This window comes from Ammodytes marinus (genome assembly GCF_949987685.1).
Source record: "Ammodytes marinus genome assembly, chromosome: 16".
NCBI classification, from domain to species: Eukaryota; Metazoa; Chordata; class Actinopteri; order Uranoscopiformes; family Ammodytidae; genus Ammodytes; species Ammodytes marinus.
In genome coordinates, this window is record NC_137220.1 from 15,181,395 (window position 1) to 15,192,608 (window position 11,214).

The following is an 11,214-nucleotide window of genomic DNA, read 5'->3' on the forward strand; positions in this document are numbered from 1 at the left end:
AAGTTACCTTCTCGGCTGGACCTCTGGTCGAGTCTGTTGAGAGAGCGGCTGCTTCTCATGAACGGTGCTGTCGTGAGAGAGGAGGTGTTCAGGGACGAGAAGCTGCGGCTGCTGCAGAGGCGGAATGACGTCCTGGCTGGGCGAGGTGCTTGTTGTCTGGCGCTCTGGTGGCCAACGCTGCCTCGGTTCAGACTGCCACCAGCCTTAGTGCCACCAGCCTTAGTGCCACCAGCCTTAGTGCCACTAGCGGTCAAGTCACTTCCCCTGGGGAGGCTGAGGCTCCTTCCAAAAGCAACATTGGGTTTAGACACACTGCTGCCAGCCTGCTTACCTCCACCGGATGCAGGTGCTGTTACTGCTACTGCCTGTTCCTTTGAGAGACAAAAAAGAAAAGAGAGTGGTCAAGGAAAATCAGTCACAAAAAGACAGTTCTACACATTCTGCAGTTTTGAAGCTGCACCTCTTGTTAACCCAAATCCCAATTTAGACTCTGTGACACTAACAATCTAATCTCCATCGGAGAGAGAACCTTTTTAATCCTTACAAGAACTCTTAATTTGCTTAAGTACCATCTGACCGACACTGTGGTAATGGCCAAACACACACACACACACACACACACACACACACACACACACACACACATACACATGAACACACACGCGTGCGCACACACACACACACACACACACACACACACACACAGACACACACACAGACACACACACACACACACACACACACACACACACACACACACACACACACACACACAAACACTCTCACACATTACACTTAATCACACTTGAGCATTGGAAAGCCATCAGACAGACGGCCTGTCTATTCCAGTTTCAGTATGCAGCCTCACCGACTGCAGAGGTAATCAATCTGTGGCCGGACCACAACACAGAGAATCAATTAGAGGAGGTTTGAAGAGTCCTGACTTGGCAACTTGTGCAGGTTGTACCTCCACTGACTTGATCTTTGGACATTAATGGCTGTATAAATCAAAGCAAATGCATGCACGTCCAGCAATAATACACACCAACTCTGAGGAAATTGTGTCCATGTGAAATGGACAACAGAGAACATTAATATAGTCCAGTCATTTACATATTTGGCCTTAGCTATAATTGTTATAGATTGAGATGGAGATGAAGCACTTCACAGACCCTTTTAAAACAAGATCAGCAAAGGTATTTGCCAGTGAAAAAAATTTAAAATGTAAAACTCATATGAAGCCTTATCCACTTAATATAATCATATATGATTTTCAAAGTGACTGTGGGACTTACCTTTCCTCCTGTCTTCTGGGAAGGCTTTTGGGTCGGAGGGTGTACCAGGGTCTCCTGCCACCTGGTATAGAAAAAGATAAAGATAGTAAAGTAAAAATCATCCAGTCGTCCTTCAGAATTAAAGTGTTGTTAAAGAAAGCAGCAGTGATTATTACTGAATGTGTGTGGGTGGGTGTTACAGAGGACAAGAGATTCAGCCTGATTCAGATGAAGAGCTAAATTAAAGTTATTGATCATTGTTTTTAACTCATTATATCCTTGCCTGACAATGCATCAACCACCTTTGCAAAATCTGCCTTTCAGTGGTTCAGTAACTGATGCAACAAATGGTCATACATACATTATTCAACATGGGCGATGTCCTTTCCTATTGTTGTAACTCATGCATTTGAATAATATTAAGATGTTGTGGTCCCAGCAATGTATCAATTAGTTTGAGTTTCTATGTAAAACAAAACTAATAACATACTGTAGAAAAACAATGCTCTAAGAATAATTATCTTTGTTAACTAGGAAACAGCTATAAGGCTGGCTTACCTTTGCGTCTTGGACATCATATTCAGAAGTTAAATGAAAAAAACCAATAAATGAGAATATTTTGATGAAGTATGAAGACTATTAAGGAGATAATCATTAGAACTTGTGGCGTATGTTGTTATCAATTGACAAAAGAGGTGCGCTCCATCTCACTAGCAAAAACCAGACAGAAGAAATCACTAACAGGTCTTTACATCAGTGTCCTGAAAACACACACACACACACACACACACGCACACACACACACAAAATCCACCACAGAGTTGACAAACTCCATTAGAGTTTTGCAGGATTAGGCCAACAGCTCAACAGGATTACTACTTTGTTATTTTAATGAGCTTGATGAAGGCTACCTGCATACAATGTATCTAGTTACTCCCAATATTTATCCAGTTTATATCAAGACAAAGTGTTCACAGTAATTAACATTAATACAGTCTACAACAAATAGGCCTGCACACAGTCAAGCTGAGAAGTATTTGGTGGCTGACTGTGCATTTGCTCTGCTGGGGACACACAGCGACACAGATGTTGCTGTGCTCCTAAGAGCAATGTCCTCAACTGAACCATCTAAAACAATTTATATCACTTGCCTAGGTAAAATCGCTGCTCTTACTAACACTTAATAAATGATCATGCATTTTGGGTTGAGTGTCAAAAAATAATTAAGATAAATAGGCCTACATTACAGTAAGTCAAATTCCACAAACGGCAAAAAGCCGAACAATTTGCCTTTGATAGGCCTACTGAAATCAGCATTGTCTACCGTTGTTTTACTCAAGTTACGTGGGAGAAACTGCACATGACATTTACAACAACATTACTGTCTTGAATGCAGCATGTTTAGAATTTAGTTTCAATGTTTGATGGTTCCAACTCTAAACAACTCTACACAAACATTCAGACAATGTATGAGATAACTGCATCATACATTTTTCAATCTTTGTTTTCTTCTCTCTGACACGGTGACACCGCCGCCGCAGATTGGCTAAACGTCACGTGACCTCACAGCTGATTTGGCTGTGCCGAAGTGTTTTGCTTTGGCCGTTGGTTTGGTTATTTCATGTAGCCATTTCTGCTTAGCGACGCTGCAGAGTAGCGTAGCTATCCTCGTCTGGGGTGCTGTTCTCAGGCTACTATGGCACAGGCAGCTCAGGTAGCTCAGGCAACTGCCTTCGACGCCAGCAGCTCTCAGATCCAGGTGGAGCACGACAAAAGGCGCCGGCAGTTTGTTATCAGGCTAAATGGTGAGTGCAACATGTAAACATTAGCATAACTAGCTGGCTAATGCTAGCTCAGAGGCTGGTGGGGTTGGTTAGCCTCCCTTGCTGCCAACATCGTCGTCGTGCCCTATTGATAACTCCAGCTGCCATTTCACACACTGGGCGTTTGTTAGTGTCACACAGTGGGACTGTCACGTCTTTTTTTTCCAGCTATTATTTCTTGGCAGGGGCTATAAAGGCCACAGTGCCTTGTAACTTCACCAGCTTTGTTTTTTTTAGCCACGACGAAAACATTTCCTCCTCAAGCAAATTAGCATCCACCCACAATGCACAGTCCTGAACAGCAGCAAAGTGGAGTTCCCTTGTCACAGTTGAGTTGCTTTCCCAAAAATGTACAAGTTATGCTTCGAACACCACTGATTTCTAACCCCATAAAGGCTTTGGATTCTGGTACTTATTTTTTTAAATATTTATTTGTATTACTGTTAGCCCTTTGTTTATTGTTTTGAACCTTTCAAATTACGCATGTCAGCTATGTTACATTTGCCTATCATCTGTAGATTGCAAGCTGCAAGTGCGACTTGATCAATAACTTCGTGAAGTGGACTCACTCCTCTCTAATGACATAATAGTCAATCTAGCAAGGGACTGCATTGCATTTGTGAGGTTTTTGAGTGTTTTGATGGTTGTCAATTGTTACAATGAGCAACTTGTATGAATCTGGCTGTATTAGGTTTACCCAACTAAACATTGAGAGTTGCATGCAAGTATCATCACAAACCCTGGGCGAGCTGTCATCAAGTTTCTGTAATAACAAACATATCACACAACTGATGTTTTTTTCTGCCTCTCAGGATCTCACGACCGTGCAGTTCTTCTGTATGAATACGTCGGGAAGAAGACGGTGGATTTGCAACATACCGAAGTTCCAGATGCTTACAGAGGGAGAGGAATAGCCAAGCACCTGGCCAAGGTAAAACGTGTGTAATTCTGACCAGGTAGATCTGTAGTATGTTCACGTGCACAATTTATTGTTGTGAGCTGTAAATGGAAACAAAAACTGCCATGTGTGTGGTTTATCGGTCACTTTGAATATTAATCATGTTTGTTTTTTTGTTAGGAAACAGTTTTTTTGTTTACATTTGGAACACAGATTGTGCCTTTTCAAATGTTTGATTCAAGAAAGAAAAAAAGCTTTGAATCGGAATATATAGTTAATGGCATCGTGTACACATATCCCAAAATTAGCTGTAGTTGTGCAGAATTTATTATGAAAAGATTACTTCATTTCAATAACCTTACACTTACTTATGTGGTAAACTTACTGAAAAAATTATTCACACAGTTGAATATTGAAGGTACAATTAACATTATAATGAGTGCTTAAATATTGAAATCAATGATTGACCAAACAGTGTTGTCTGATAAAATGTCTTGTCGGAACAATTTAAGGTGTGATTTTTCTGCTTGTGTGTGTTGGCAGGCGGCCATGGATTTTGTTGTGGAAGAGGATCTGAAGGCCCACTTGACCTGCTGGTACATTCAGAAATACGTCAAAGAGAATCCTCAGCCTCAGTACTTTGAACATATTTATCAATGACTGTTAAAACCCGGCTCAGAGAGATGAGAAGGAGACAGAGACTCCGGGGGCGATAAATACCGTGTGGCAATCATGCTTTGGAGGAGTTACAGGCGGCTACACGACAAAGGACCTTCCAGGCATCGTTCAACATGAACTCCAGGGACGACTTAATATCACAGCCAAGACATCCGTGAGCTGAACGGCGGGGTCGACCAGGATTCACACACCCCAGAAAAGAGGAAGTGAACCGCTTAAGTCACAACATGAGCAAATAAACTAAAAAAACCAAAGCTGAAGCCTGTTACCTCGGACAGAGACCTGCACAATGTGTGTATACCCATCAATGACGGGAAGCAAAGAGGTTAGACGTGTAATGAGATGTGTGTCAAATCTTACGTTGCAAATTTTTTCTGCGGTGCTACAAGATGACCGACCTGGGCGATACTTCTCCATGATGGGGTTTTGGACAGAAGCAATGATGGCTTCACTCACGCTCCAACTGTGACGATTTTTATATTTTGGGGCCCCTTTTGATATTCTATACTATAGCTATATGTTATAGTCAGTCAATTTGTTTTGCTTTGCGTTCCCCCTCCTCACAAAATCATGTTTCTTAGGTCTGAAATTCTAATATGGTTGATGTGAATGCTAAACGTGTCTTTCACGATTCTCAAGTGAGTTATTTCTTTCTGGGTTTGCTGGTATTGCCAAGAGGTGTAGGAAATACATATGTGGGTAAAGGTTTTGTTTTTTTAACATTTAGTAACTCTCAATTTGGTTCCACTAGACTTCCATTATTCCCAGTAAAATACATTTATTGTCAATTTTTGGACCCATAAGTTAGTCAAGGGGGCAGGGACTTGTGAACCAAAGAACACAAACTGATGATGTTTGACTCTGGAGGTGCAATTGTGAACATACATTTTCTCCATTATGTTTGTTACAGAAATGCATGTGCATATGTTGGCTCCAGAGCTTGTCACTGTAAGGTACAACCACCTTAGTGTGGACATGCATATCTCCGCTCAAACCAGCATTTTAAAACATCACTGTTGTATTCAGAGAATTCACATTCAGTGGTGTCCACCATCTTTAGTTCCATCATTCAGGAAAATTATGGCTGAAATCTCACACAGTTTTTCTTTTCTTGTCATATGATATGTCATATTGATGTTACCGTCAAGCCTTCTTTTGCCAGCTGGTTTCAAATTGATAAAGGTCATCATAGAAGAGAGCGTTAACCGAAAAGAGAAGTTTTACTGTGGTTTCAATTTTTTGCTGTCGATAAAGTGTTGAGGAGAAACGATACCTCAGGTTTTCCACACATTGTGGCAGGACGTACATCAGCGTGCAGCGCAGACTCTCTACCTGCTTCGATCACATGGAGCTTATAGCAGGAGACCACTTTCCCTTTGTAAAATGTTGATTTACATGACACGCACACACACCTATTGATAGGCCAAGGTGTTCAATGTGTTTTGTCTTTATAATTGTTTTTTCTTGACCAGGTGTGTCAAACTGTACCATTCCTTTTTATATTGGTTTGTGCTTGAGCCTTTTCTTTTCTTTATTTCTTGTTTTCTATAGAAAAATAAATCAATACTCATCACATTAATCATGTCAAAGCATGTATTTATAATCAAACACAGGAAGATGCTTGAATAACCAACTTATGTTAAATACATGTAATGTGTTCCTGGTATTCCCACAATGGACAGATTTAAATCTTGAGTTTGAATACGTTTTTTAAGTCTTGAGAGCAGATGGCTGACAGGTGGAAAATATTTTGATTCACTTAAAAACTCCATACTCAATTTTGGTGCCACCTGGTGGCAGTCTGAAGAATGACTTTACATTTTAAAGCAATGGGTAGGTAGAAAAATTAGCAGAAGTATGATTTCAATAAAATAAAATATGTCACTGAGGAAAAAAAATCTAGTTCGGGTTATGAAACAAGCTTTGTCGATCTATTTGTTCAGCCCTTCTTGTAAAATGTTAAGGGTTGAATGCTCCACAGCATGTATCCTTCATAATACCCCGTGAATAAGGTTTGCAGATGGGTTAATTATTTGATAATCTGACCGAGCAGGGTCCACCAGCAGTAAAATATCACTGATGATGATGAGAAGCGGACTGTCACTATGTGTGCCCACATTTTACCAGCTTCCCATAATAAACTAATACTTGAGGTCCTAAATGGAACTAAAAACTCAAAGCCAAAGATGGCATAGCAGATACACTTTATTGATTGGATTGGTAGCCTAATAATACGTCATGCATGCATGCGTAATTGAGCTCCCAAAAACTACAGCTGGAACTAACAATTGTTGTCACAAGCGCAGGGTTGGTTTCAGCTGATCCGACATTCCTGAACGTGACCAATAGTTGTCACATCCACAGCGCATCAAGTTACTGCACGCAGACAGGCTCATAGTGAACGAGGACACAGAAGCAGAGTGCGCAAGGGCACAACATGGGTGAGTTCCCAGATGTCTACCTCCACAAACTAAAATACCAGGGTATTACAAAACGCCGCGACTGGGAAACAATAATACATACAGGTACTCTTATATGTTGAAGTCAAGGCATGTAATTTATTTGCACATTAATTGTGTCCGTAGCCTAATTATTTGCTGGTCCGTTTAGATATGAAATTGTGTTTTAAACACACATAGCTCCGCTCCTTTGTCATATATTTATTTAGAATATCGTCTGACCTCTCAAACTTCTTTACGCACTATTATAAAACACGTAACGGCATGTACTCTGTCTTTATAGCATCGTGGGAATTGTAGTCCACATTCTTGTCCAAAAGATGCATTGACATCGCTGACACACTACATTACCCAGAAGGCAGGGGAGCTGTCATACGTCAACCGAAATCACGGTTCTATCTCCAACATGGCGTCGCTGGGAAGGAGGCGCGGTGTCCCAGTAAGCAGGGAGAGGTCAGTTACTCCACATCTTGGCCTTTAAACGAACATGTTTTTATGTGATACATCGTGATGTCGATGTCCGCATTCTCCGGATCCTGAGCGTGCATACCGTTAGGGCCTTAAAGTTAAATGCCAACGCGACAAGTGGGAATTTTATCCCATGGTTAGCTCATGTTAGCTGGCTAACGTGCAAAGCTAGCTAACGTTAGCGAGGAAACAAACTAGCTGCTCATGTGATGTTTTGGTTATCTCGCACTAGCCGATTAACTGTAGAAAAAGTCGCGTTTTGCCGTGTGGCGGTGCGAACACTGGTGTGCTGAGTTCACATGCTCCACAGTGCAGGCTCAGCTAACAAGAGCTGTCCGTTGTGTTTTTTCGAGCTACTCTCAAAGTAAAACGCTTCTGAACTTAGCCTCCAACTTTCTACAATGCTGGCGAGTTAGCTAGAGTTCAGTCACTTTGAGACTCAGGTACAGAATGTTCTCTAGACGGTGATTCTAAAATGACTTCACTAGTATCCCATAACATCTTCAAATCCTTTGCCCCCTTTTTCAAGTCCCCGCACTCTTTGATGCTTTTGGTGTTCACCTAGGGGTTGCTTGTCAACAGGAACCTGAAGGCCTCAGTGTCGACACTGATCCACACATATGCGTTTGTCATAGTTGAAGATACTTAACAACAGGGTTCATTGATTGGCAAAATCTTTATTTTTTTACAGGCTTAAAGACGCTATGACCAGTAGGTTATTGTTACTATTATTTTTTTTTCTTTAGGTGCATTCAGAAAACCCTTTGGTCACATATATTTCAAAAGAATCAGGTTGAGACACATTAGGTTTTAGTTTGGCTTTTTAGTTGTGTTTTAAATGACCCGAATAAAATAATAAAACATAGCAAATCGATTGTTTTAAGTAGATCATCTTTGTACGTTTTTTGGTTACAATAACATTTGGGCAATTTTTTTTCTTCTATATTTGTTGTAAAATTAAAATTATTCTTAATTTTCCTTGAGTGACATTTAGGTCTTAATTATAACTTTCCTAATAATGGGAAACATACTGACCTGAGGTTCAACTTAAATATATCACTTTGAAATAATGGAAATGTATACTGTATGTTGAGTTGTATGTAGTGTAAAATTGGGTTTTAAAATGGGGTAGAAATTCTCACCACATGGTTCTAGAAAACATTGAAATCAACTTTTCATAGGGGAATGTATCATTTGAACCAAGAGCTACCAAGATAATGATCGTGGAAGTAGCATGTTACTGTTGAAGTTAATAGAGTATGTACAATGGAGCACTGATTAAAAAAACAAATTATCATTACATCTTAAAAATAATCTCTATTATTGGAGATCTGTGGATAACGATCATTTATGATAGCCTATTTTGCATCCCTGAGAAATGTGTTTTAAAAAGCCTTGTATTGTAGGCTAATAGCTTGCTCTTGTTAATAGTATCAGTATTTCTCTCACTGTTGCTCGCTGTTTTTTTTCTGTTTTTTTTTCTATTTCAGCAACAGGGGAGTGATGGCGGCGACAGACTGCTACATTGTGCACGAGATCTACAATGGGGAGAATGCGCAGGACCAGTTTGAGTACGAGCTGGAGCAGGCACTGGAGGCCCAGTACAAATACATTGTTATCGAGCCCACGCGCATCGGAGACGAGACGGCCCGATGGATTACCGTGGGCAACTGCCTGCACAAGACGGCCGTGTTGTCAGGCACCGCTTGCCTCCTGACGCCACTGTCGCTGCCAATTGAATACTCGCGCTACGTGGCGTTGCCCGCGGGCGCCCTCAGTGTGGCCTGCTCCGCCCTCTATGGCATTTCATGGCAGTTTGACCCCTGCTGCAAGTACCAGGTGGAATACGACAGCCAAAAACTCTCGCGGCTGCCCCTGCATACACTCACGTCCTCGACGCCCGTGGTGTTGGTACGCAGGGATGACGTCCACAGAAAGAGACTCCATAACACGATAGCACTGGCCGCCCTGGCGTATTGTGCCAAGAAGATCTACGAACTCTATGCGGTATGAGTGCACTCTGAAGACGGTTTAAGAACCAACAGAAAAAAAAGGAGAAAAAAAATAAATAAACAAAAAAAAAAAACTATCCACCCCCAGATTTATGTAAAGTGGAAGTCACAATCAGGCCCAGCAGTAAGCTCCACACACATGTGGTGGGTGCTTCCATTATGAACTTTGATCAAAGGGATATAGTTAAAACTAGAAGGAATTGTTTTTTTCCCCTTACATTTCCTTTACTTGTATGTGACAACAAATGGCACACGTATCTTCGGTGTACACCTCGGTCTCCTCTCCTGCGTCCTCCACCTTGCATTCTGGACACAAAAAAAAAGCTAGTGCACAAGTGTATGGCAGCAGCAGCTCCTTCGGACTGAAATGTATCACAGTTGACACCGCCAGACAATGTTTCCAGTACCAAGGTCATTCCCCTTTCCCTCGTAGTTTTACTGTACCCCTTGATGATCAGTACATCACCCTTTCATTAAACATTAGGATGTTTCAAACTCACTTTTTTTCTGTATTTTCTTTTTCTTTTTCTTTTCTTTCATTAAATGGATTCTAAATGATGTCCAGAAAAAAAAGCAAATAGCTACAACTTATTTGAGATTTTGTGTCTTGTTCATGTAGATTTTCTTGTTGAAAGAGTGCAAGTAAGCTCGTATGCGTTAAATGGTCTGGCTCAATGTCCTCTTTTAAAACACTATGAAGATACAGACATTTCACACATGCTTCTAATAATGTATATTACATTATCATTAAGCCGAACCCTCATCATTTAAATTTAAATGTTGACTTTTTTGGAAACTGGATAATAAATACAGAGCAAATTCTAAATTGATACTTTATTGTATATGTTTATCCAGTGGTGCTTGTTATGAGTTGTATCAAATTTGGGTTCCCTGGAGAGATAATATAGGATGTACGAAAATAATTGAATACATTGGAGGAAGAGCTATAATATAGAAAAGACTGGCAAGATTTGAAAAATAAAGTGGCATTCAGATGTGAATTAGTTGGACACAGTATTTGCAGCACAGCCACTCATGTAAAAATAAAATAGTAATAATCTTATTTCAAATGACTTTCCCTCAAACTCTTTCCTTTGAATGCAGGGAATTAGCAACTTAAAAACTCTTTGTGGTACGTCTGTTCATGAAGAGTTTCCTGAAGAGAATTGTGTGTAAATCCCTGAAAAGCTCCATTAAACAATGTATCAGAAATCAATTTCATCTTTTATCTTACTTTAAGGTTTTGAAAACTTTGAACCATTGTTTAAGAAGTGTGATCGCACATTATTCAATCAGACTGTTATGTTATTGTTAGGGTCACAAACACTTCAGTCTATTCTAAAACATTGTACAAGGGGTTAAAATAACTGCAGTAGATCAGATTTTTTATGAACATTTTCAGCAGTTGATATTGATAATGTCAAAGTGTATTGACATTTTAAACAAGGTGTTTTTTCTTCAGTAAATGATGTTTATTTAGATAAAGTGCATAGTTTATTCAATAATTGTGCAGAGTAGGAAAGTAACACCTCAGACAACTGACCAAGTTGCATCAAATGAAATGCAAACAATGCTATTAGTATTTCCTTAATGCGATGAGCA

General features: G+C 40.3%; 2 protein-coding genes across 2 annotated transcripts; both read left to right on the top strand.

Moving 5' to 3' along the window:
* Positions 1-2,955: 2,955 nt before the first annotated feature.
* Positions 2,956-6,252, top strand: natd1 (protein NATD1). The gene is made up of 3 exons (XM_080043333.1): positions 2,956-3,079; positions 3,910-4,028; positions 4,539-6,252. Exons 1-3 carry the CDS (start codon positions 2,971-2,973, stop codon positions 4,653-4,655), a joined length of 345 nt encoding a protein of 114 aa, XP_079899459.1. The 5' UTR covers positions 2,956-2,970; the 3' UTR covers positions 4,656-6,252.
* An 837-nt stretch (positions 6,253-7,089) lies between these two features.
* Positions 7,090-9,789, top strand: tmem11 (transmembrane protein 11). Its single transcript, XM_080043462.1, has 3 exons — positions 7,090-7,114; positions 7,416-7,585; positions 9,091-9,789. The coding sequence occupies exons 2-3, from the start codon at positions 7,539-7,541 to the stop codon at positions 9,611-9,613; spliced, it is 570 nt and encodes a 189-aa protein (XP_079899588.1). The 5' UTR covers positions 7,090-7,114; positions 7,416-7,538; the 3' UTR covers positions 9,614-9,789.
* Positions 9,790-11,214: the final 1,425 nt, after the last annotated feature.

Bases quoted from the DNA above. Each gene is read 5' to 3' on its own strand.
- natd1 (XM_080043333.1), top strand. From the start codon at position 2,971: ATGGCACAGGCAGCTCAGGTAGCTCAGGCAACTGCCTTCGACGCCAGC. The intron at 3,080-3,909 runs GTGAGTGCAACA...TCTGCCTCTCAG, and splicing joins GTTTGTTATCAGGCTAAATG to GATCTCACGACCGTGCAGTT. The intron at 4,029-4,538 runs GTAAAACGTGTG...GTGTGTTGGCAG, and splicing joins TAGCCAAGCACCTGGCCAAG to GCGGCCATGGATTTTGTTGT.
- tmem11 (XM_080043462.1), top strand. From the start codon at position 7,539: ATGGCGTCGCTGGGAAGGAGGCGCGGTGTCCCAGTAAGCAGGGAGAG. The intron at 7,586-9,090 runs GTCAGTTACTCC...TTTCTATTTCAG, and splicing joins GTCCCAGTAAGCAGGGAGAG to CAACAGGGGAGTGATGGCGG.